Source organism: Echinops telfairi, unplaced genomic scaffold, assembly GCF_000313985.2.
Source record: "Echinops telfairi isolate 266 unplaced genomic scaffold, ASM31398v2 ScPeMD7_18;HRSCAF=68, whole genome shotgun sequence".
NCBI classification, from domain to species: domain Eukaryota; kingdom Metazoa; phylum Chordata; class Mammalia; order Afrosoricida; family Tenrecidae; genus Echinops; species Echinops telfairi.
Window position 1 is genome coordinate 83,793,764 of NW_022103915.1, and position 9,128 is coordinate 83,802,891.

The 9,128-nt window shown below is 49.3% G+C and overlaps 1 protein-coding gene across 1 annotated transcript in view; it reads right to left on the reverse strand.

Annotated features, from left to right (window-relative positions):
- LOC101662397 (dehydrogenase/reductase SDR family member 2, mitochondrial-like) overlaps nt 1–4,645 on the reverse strand; it is a 6,326-nt gene extending 1,681 nt beyond the window's left edge. The window contains exons 1-5 of the mRNA XM_045287659.1: nt 4,515–4,645; nt 4,136–4,313; nt 2,365–2,466; nt 1,694–1,764; nt 236–287 (exon numbers count right to left, since the gene is read on the reverse strand). Coding sequence (XP_045143594.1) covers nt 236–287; nt 1,694–1,764; nt 2,365–2,466; nt 4,136–4,313; nt 4,515–4,645 — 534 coding nt within the window. The remainder of the gene's footprint in view (nt 1–235; nt 288–1,693; nt 1,765–2,364; nt 2,467–4,135; nt 4,314–4,514) is intronic.
- Between the last annotated feature and the right edge of the window lie 4,483 nt (nt 4,646–9,128).

Genomic DNA, 9,128 nt, shown 5'->3' on the forward strand with positions numbered 1-9,128 from the left:
AAAAAAAAAGAAAACGATCCGGATCCCAATCGGCTACTGTGCCCAGGGCTGGCACGTGAGTCCTCTGGATGGACGACTGCACCATCGCCTCAACAGTGGACTCCAGTGACTCCATGGTCGTGAGGACGGGCAAGGGCAGGCAATGCTTTGTCAGGTGACACCTAGGGCGGCCATGAGCTGGAAGAAACCTGACGGCAACGAACCACAACCGAGCGCCGTGGAAGGGTAGACTTACGGCATGTGGCGAGTAGACCCCTACTGAGGAGACGAGAACCACCGAGCTGCCCCTGGGAAGACAGAGAAGGGGTAAAGTATGGGGTGTGGAGGCTGCAGAGAGGACCAGCCGAGGACTAGGAAAGTGAGCGAGAGGTGCTTTGATTCGGGTGAGAACCTTTTGCCACCTCTGCACATTTTCTCTGCCCCAGCTTGGCCAATGTTAACTTTTTGTTTTCTAATCATGCTTGGATGCTCAAGATCTACTGGGCAATACCAATAAAGACACTTTAATGAAATAAATCCAATATTTGCTTTTATTCTAGTTTTTTTTTTTGTCTCCTTTCTGCCTGGAGAGCATTTTAAACTGGGTATGGTGAGGAGTAATATTAAAAGTAATATCAAAAGTGCGTTCCAATGGACCTTGAGAGTCTCAATCCCAGAAGTTTCCTGTTCCCAAATCCAGCCCTTAAATTCTCATAAAACATTTCTCATTTTCCAATCACCCCATTTCCATCTATCTTTCTGTAGCATTCAGTATTGAAGACGAACATTTCTTTCCTGGTAAATTTGTGTGGTCCTTTAGGAAACTGGGCATCCTTTCCCCCACCCTCCTCCCTTTCTCCCTTCTCCTTCCCCTTTTGTTCTTTTTTTTTCTTTTTTTTTTTTTTTTTTTTTGGCCCTTTTTTCGGATTTTTTCTTTGTCCCTCAAGTGTTTTTTCTTCATGCCCTTATTCAATTTGGAAGAAAGGGAAATAGGTTCACAATAATTATAATGAGCCATCAAATCTTGTTTTTGTTTAAAAACCATAGTGTTTCATCTTTCCTCCCCAGTAAAGCCAAACGCCTCATCACAATGTATACGGTCAAGGTTGTCTGTCATTTTTCACAGCCCCATTGATCAGCTTTCTCTCTTTTCAATTTCTTCCCTCCCTTCACCAGTTGCTCGACAGGTTCTTAGGCAGAGCACACATGAGGCAGTGTTTATGGTGGGACAGGAAGGATGACGGGGCTGATCCAAGACCTAGGAAGCCTGAGAGAACTGCATGAAACTGAGAAACTCAACTGGTCATCTTAAGAGAAGACTGTGTAGCCTGGATCTTGTGGCTCTAGACCCTTGGGCCCTGAGCTACTGCAGTCCTAGACAGATTTTTATTTCCCTTAACTCAGGACAGCTGTAGGGACTCTGGGCTCTCCCATCAAAGGAATAGCTTTTCTAACGTTCAATAGAGTCCCTGCCTGGCTCTGGGCACTCTAGAAATTGGAGAATAATGTAAAGAGACAGATTTTCCCACCTTCTTTAGTCTTCCCAGAAGTCTGAAAGTCAGACATGATTATTCTTGGGTTACTGACTCAGCTAAGGCTATTTCTCAGTGGGAAGGTCTAACTCAATATCCAGTCTCCTCTCCACCTAGCCCTCTCTGCTGCCTATTTAACACCAAATGGCTCCACCTCCCTCCTCAGTCCCTCTTCTCCTCACTCTCTCTTCTCCATGTAGGGCAGCAGCTGGCCGAGCAGCAGGGCTGGGGCCTTCACGTTGACATTCAGGACCTGAAACCAGAGCAAACGAGGGTGAGGAGAAAGACAGTCCCGAGCAGGGGCTCATTGCAAATGCCGGGCATGAGCGCATAGGACAACAGGAGGTGGGGAGAGTGTGGGGTTTCCTTCATTCTCAGAAGGAGCAGCAATCTGAGGATTGGGCTGAGGACTTCAGAGTCTACAGCAGGTCTCCCTCCTGTTTCCAAGGGTACCAGAGGGAGGGGATGCGCCCCTGTGGGGCTGAGGAGGCCCTAGGCCAGCTGGGTGTGGGAAAGACTGAATTTCAGGGTTGCTGCCTGGAGGTGCCAGTCTCGGAGACCAAGCATCCCTGGGGAGGGAAGAGCTTGACACATTGACTGTGATTATTTGGGTCCAGACTGGATACTCCCTGAGACAGGGAGCTCTTGGAGAGGAGGGACCAGACAGAAGCTTAGATGCTCCTGTCTCCTTTTCACATGTAGGAAAGGTGAGGCCCCAAGGGTCCTCACCCATGCCAAGGGCTCTGTGATGGGAGGGTAGGTGGGTGGGAGCTAAGGGACCGGCTCTGGGTGGGACCGCAGAGGTGCAGGGAAGGCAATATTGGAAGTGACCTTTCCTTGCCCCCGATCTCACCTTGTCCCAGACCTGTTCACTGCTCCCCAAGGTACTTCCCACCAGGGGATTGACCCCTGCCACACACACCAGAAAGTCAACAGCCCCACAGTGTTCCAGGGCCTGCAGGGGACAGGGGGACATAGAAGACTAGAGTCAAACAGATGACCCGAGAGTCAAACACAGGAGAGGGAAGACACCACGCCCTCCCCCTTCAGACTCCAAGCCTGTTTCTCTGCCAGATTTGTGGATCTGTGCAGGTGAACCATGGGCTTCTAGGGTGGTCAGTTCTGAGCCCCTGGCCACCCAAGTTGCTATGCTGGTGCACTGGTCAGGCTAATGTTAAAATAGCCTCGCCTTTCGGACCCAGAAGCATCATACATTTAGTACCTCGATGCCCCTTCATAGTGACATGACAGGTTGCGATCTGTTGGGCAGGGGTCTGCACTTGGAAGAACTGATCCAGGAAGATCCCCCCTGGCATTAATCCTCATGCTTGGGGGTAAACAGAGCTCAATCAAATGGGAGATCGAACTGTGTAGGGCCAAAGCTCATGGGGTGCAGCTCAAGGGGGAACTGTACTTGCATAGACTCCTCGTGCCGACTGTGTCTGGAGTGCCCTGTCACTGGGAACGTTGACGGATGCTGCCAGTGCAATCGCTTTAGACCCCAGGGGGATGATTGACAACTGCACTTTTTTTGTTTCTATGGGTTTTTGGTTTCCTGCCTTTAGCATGTGTTTTTGTTGTTCCCCCTGTTGTCTTCCTTGCTGGTTGGTTTGTTGCTGTTTATAGTGTAGTTGGTTTGGATTTTAATGGGGTTTGGATTTTGTCAGACTAGGACTGCCCAAGTCAAACTGAGGCATGCACATTTCAGGAACAAGCAGATGGATTCCGAGCTTCTACTTAACTCTAGCCCCAATCCAAGAACACTTAGTTCTGATAACAGGGCCCTGCTCCTTGGTCACCTTGAAGTGATCCCTGGAGATAAGGGTGCTACAGCAAAATGTGGTGAGGAAAACAGATGGTGCTGGCTGTCAATCGGAGAACTGTCTGTGGTCTAAAAGGCTTGTATTCACATAGTCAACTAAGTCCTCATGGCAGAAGCACACCAGTTTATGTGATCCAAAGATGACAATAATAAAGTTCAGATACGACGAGGGAACAGTATCAGAGCTAAAGCTGTGAACACCAGATTTCTAGAAGGCCATGGAGGACAGTGGGAGTCCCAAGCCCATCTGCACAGTACCTCGTCAGATGAAGCCACTGGCAGATAGATCCCCCTCTAGCCACATTGCAATCTTGTTATGCGGGGTCAAGTTTGATACTCGGTCCGTTGACCTCTCTATTGACTCCATTTGAATTTGTTCTAGGTGCAAGTATCTCTTGCTTGTTCCATGACAAAAATTTCCTCCTAGGCTTTTAAAACATTGATGGTGGTCTTTTCTTTCTTCCTCATTATTGATATGTTTATCTTTATATTATTATTATTTTATCCTTGCTACTTTCTTTTCTTTTTGTTTTCTTATTGTTTCTGTTGGGTGTTCCAGGTTGTGAAGCACAGAAGGAGTGGATCACAGAGACAATAACTGGTGCAAGGGTTTAGAGGGGATGGAGGGGTGGGGGTGGGAGATAGCGAGGGTGAGGGGCTTTCGGGAGGGGGGAGGAAGCACGAGAACAATCGTGATTACACAACTTATTTTAAAGGTGACTTAACCATGGGGGAAGTAAAAAAAAGAAAGAAAAAGTTCAAAATAGCCACCCCTTTCTCTCGCACAGCCGTGGTTTCTCACCGTGGTCACCAGCTTGTGCTGGTCCTCAGCCTTGCCCACGTGGCACACAGTGCCCGTCACGCTCAGCCCTTCCTTCCGCAACTCAGCTACAGCCCGGTCCACGTTCTGCTGGTTCCGGCTGCTGATCACCACGTGGGCACCATCCTGGGCCAGACGCTGGGCGATGGAGAAGCCGATCCTGTGGACAGATACGGAGAGGATGTGAGAATCCAGCACGGCGATGCATGCCGATCTATGAGACCTGTTTGAATTCTCATCACACCTCAGAGCGCAGAAGCCCTTCTGCCACCTCGGGGTGGTCAGCGGAGCAAGAATAATGGGTTGAGTCAGGGTAGGAGGGCGACTCACCATGTGGTGGCTCCCCACCAGGACCACTCACCCTTTTGTGGACCCTGTGATCACAGCGACTTGATCGGCCAGTGTCCGGCCCCTGGTGGCTGCACTGCTGGCTCTCCTCCTGGTGGCCAAGGATAGGAGCACCCTGGGGACCTGTGTCAGAGCCTTCAACATGTTGGTCTGTGCCCGCTTGTGATCAACTTGGCCTGGGGCGGTCTCTGAGGAAGGTTGTCACAAACCGATTAAGTAGCTCACACTGGTCCTGCCTGAGCCCTTTCTGCACTTGCCCGTGTCTCCTCCTGTCTGGCTCCCAGAACCCTCCCCATCATGCTTCAAGACTCCACCCTGGCTCCCTGGCTCTGAGACAGGAACACAATTTGCACGCAGCAATGTTTTCCAAGTAGAGGGATTTTTCTTTCTTTACAATGCCGACAGCACATTATTTGTGCTTTTAAAAGTTTTTTTTTTCTTAAAACACTCTCTGTCCTTGCCACCCTGTTGGTGGTCTGAAGACATTTTCAAGAGGTAGGTAAGCAGAAGCAGGGTGGGGGCCACCGCTGTGCGGCTTCTGTGGTTTCTTCAGCAAAGGATGGCCGCAGAGTCCTTTGGTTAATTCCTCGTTGCTTCTGCCTTCCGCACCTTGCATGTGCGCACAGCTGCCTGGCTGAAGTGTGATCTCCGTGGAACTCAAGCTGGAAGGGGGGAGCATCTGTCAGAGGTGGGATGTTACTGAGTGAACCAATCTCCCTCAACACCAGACACGGTCAGAGGCTGGCAGGGAACAAGGGAGCACATCTTCTGGAATCGAGGCACTGCACAAAGAAATACACATTCTATTGGCAGCGAGAGGTAAGTCCTGGGGAGAAAAGGAGGCAGGTTTGGGGGAAAGAAGGCCATCCCATGTTGTTTTAAAAACGGTGTCCAAGAGGCTTGTGAAGGCAAGGCTTGTGAACCAACCTGATGGTGTGAGTGGAGGTGCTGAGACTCAGGTGTTTATGCTGAGGTTGGGGGGTCTCTTGTCTATAGCACTGTCTCATGTATAACAACAGAGTATCAATAGAGCAGTGGTTCCCCTGAACACCATTGGAAAGACTCTGAGACACGATCTCATCTGCATGTGTTACTGAATTAACAGTAGATTGAAGTCAATGGAAAGGAATGGATTGCTGGTATGCTTAAAATATTCACTGGGTTAGTCAGGGTAGACTAGAGAAACAAACTCATAGATACTCATATGTATATAAAAAAGCGGTTTATATACAAGGACAATGGAATATTGAGAAAACGTCCCAGCCCAGTCCAGATCAAGTTCGTAAGTCCAATAGTAGCCCATATGTCCAATACCCATCTATAAAGTCCTTTTCAGACTCACAAAATACATGCAATGATGCCAAATGCAGGAGGATCGCAGGCCAGTGGGTTGGAAGTCTTGTGGATCCAGTGGCATTGTAAGCATCTCAGCACTGGCAGGGGTATCTCCATGGCTTTTCTGCCTCCAGAGGTCTGGTTGCATCAGGGTAGGACTTAAGGTGACCAGATTTTAACATTGGTAAAGCGGGACACCATTGATACAACTCATATCCTGGCGAAATAGCCACATGGCAGCCGAAAACCATCTACCATAGCTTGTCGTGCATTCTTTCCAAAAATTGGGACTTTTTAAAACACCGCGGGATGCGGAAAAAATTTTTAAAAATTGGGACTGTCCCGCCAAAAGCGGGAGGTCTGGCCACCTTAGGTCCATGCGGCTTCTCCAGCTCCCAGGGCTTGGGACCATGCGTCTTGTGAGCTGCTATGTCTCTCAGGGAGTGAGCGGAGAGAGAGAATGTGTCTCCCATCTCCCAGGAGGAAATCCAGGAATTCCCAGAATCCTTAGGCGAAGGCCATGCCCACACAGAGGCCCCATTGGCTATGGCCCGATTGACAGACTAGACTCCACCCCTTCACTCTTAATCCTCTTAAGCCCCAAATTGACACCAGAATCTGTAACTCCCACATTCACCTTTTAAGACAGAGTTGCCCGGTGGCAGGCTCTCCACAAGATGGGTTGCCACCATGGCTGCACACTGGGGGCCAATGGCAAGGATGGCGCGGGACCTGGCTGGGTTTAGTTCTGCTGTATGTGAGGTCGCTATGGGTCGCTCGGAACTGACTTGATGGCACCTAACCATAGCCGCAATGGAACCTAGATGCCGTAGTGTTGGGACACCCACCATTTTTCCTGACTCTGGCTCGTGGTGGCTCCACGTGTGCCAGGTAGAACCGCCCCACAGGCTTCTTGCTTTCATATTTCTTATTGTGGAGGAATTGGTATGGGGCCCATGACGGGCCTCCTCTTGCTTCCATGGGAGAAAGAGGCTCCAACTCCACAGCAGCCCATGGTAAACTGCCACAAGGATGCCTTTACCCTCCCGCGTCCTTTACCCCGCCTGACACCAACCATTGCATACTAAGGCTATGGGTTTTTTTGTTTTTAAGGGGCGCTAACAGGTTACCACGTCAGGATTAAAATAATCTTAAGGATACAGTCATTGGTCTACAGCAACACCTCTTCCCAGCCAACCACGTCTCTCTGTGGTCCTCAACCTCTTGGTCACATGGTCCTTTGGTCTCCGCCTGGTTTTGTGCTTCTCATGGCCTGCTAGCCTGCCTCACAACCTCAGTACTGTTCCTCTGTTCTGTCTCACGGTCTCAGTGCTGTGGCCTCTGGGACGTCTGACACACCACACAGGCATCTTGCACGTGTTCCACTGGTGGCTCTTCCTTCCTGATGGCCCCGGGATTCTCTTTCTGTTTCTGAGATGACTCTGAGGGATGGTGAAACTGACCATTTCCTTCTAGTGGGGTGTCACACATCCTGTTTGCCAGGGTTGATTGTGATGACAGCTTCCTGCTCCATCAATCTTCTGATCGTGGCTGAAGTGGTCCATTCCTTATCAGACCACCACTGCGGTGAAGTCTGGAGACCTCTCCTTTCCTGATACGTGCCTCTTTTTATAATGCAGTCAAATATTTACTGTAAGTTAAAAAGGCACAAGGCTCCCATACAGTAGGAATGAGAAACAATGGCTAACACTCAGTTCTGTAGGCGTGCCAGGTGTCTGGCTTCCCAGCTCCATCTGCCCCCACCTCCAGACTTCTACTCACATATAACTTCCTCCCCACCCTGGTCTGCTGAGGGGAACCTTGCACCCTACCCTCACTCACTAAAGGGTTAAAAGTTAAAATATGAAAGAGATGCCAGGTCAGCTGGCAGAAAATCCAGGCAAGGGGTTGACATCACTGATTAAGAATCCTCTCTGTTATTGCCTTGTCTGCCTGTGCCCTGATGGAGAGAGCCTGATGGAGACCAAAGAAAAATGGGAAATGAGTCAAGAGGTCTGATTTAGTCACTTGTCCCCAACACTAATTAGATGTCCCCTTTTAGCTAAACTGCCTATTTCTCAGAGCTGTGCTGTCTTACATTATTAAGAGTAGAGTGACGTATTTGATGAACTTTAAAAATGGTCTATTTCTCAAGCTTTCAACTGTCCTTTCGGTTGCAAACAGGTGCCTCTCTCTTGTCTTTAGTCTCAATATTCATTCCCCACAAACCGTGCCGACCTTGACATATTAAACGCATAACCTTCACCTCTCAGGAAACCCCCTAAGACAGTTTTATTGGTTTTCCAGTTGAGGCTCAGTGCTTGTATATGTTTTGAAAATTCAACAGCTAGAATGATGAAGACAAGCATTTAAAATGCCAACAATTTTCCTGTTTTATGAAAGGTCAAGGTTAGAATTCATTTCAGGAGGAGCAGAGATCTGGCTTCAAAAACATTAAAAAAAATGTTGTCTTCATGAAAACGTTTCAATGGGCCTTTTGGCTATGGAAAGCCAAGTGGAAATAGTCTTGAGTGGACAGATACAAGACCGTAAAGAGCCAAACGGCTGTGTAGTAATGCAACCGTTTATCTTTACTGTGGGCAGAGTTCTCATCCCTGTGAGGGATTATGTTCAGTGGAAAGCTGACCTTAAACAGGCTTGGCTCACGAGAGCTGGGAGGTCTCCATTTCCGGCTTGGAAAGTGGTCAACGGCTCATCCCTGGTCCCTGTGATCTTAGTTCTTGAATGCAAAGAAAAGCCCTGCCCAAGAGGACTCCCCTATAGCTCCTTCTAACCCCACTAGTCCAGGAAGAGACACAACTAGCTCTGCATGTGCTTCTCTGCGGGGTCACTTGATCTTGTCATCTAGGCGTAAGCCACAGTTCATGAACGTTACCCTGGAGGACGAGAGGGCTGCCTCTGGGTCTGTAGATGGAAAGGGGCAGCTTGAAGGGAGAAGCTAGAGATGTGGAGGGAAGGCTGACCTGTGGCAGAGATAAGCTGCATCTAGGTCCCAGCAAAGGACGCGAGGGACACTCTGGGTACCTCTGTGGGACCTGTAAGCACCCCTCAGGGTTAATCGGAACCATCTGGCGAGAGAGCCTTGGTGGAAGATGAGCTTTTTAATGACCAAGCAGTCTGGGGACGCCTGTAGACTCTGGCGAAGGGAAGCATGATCCCCGATAAGGAGATAGCTGGGGTCGATTGCAAGATAATTGCCTAACAGTGAGACATGCCACAGTAAATTCGTATAGATTCCACAATCTAGCTTACGAGGTACCTTTGGGTGGGA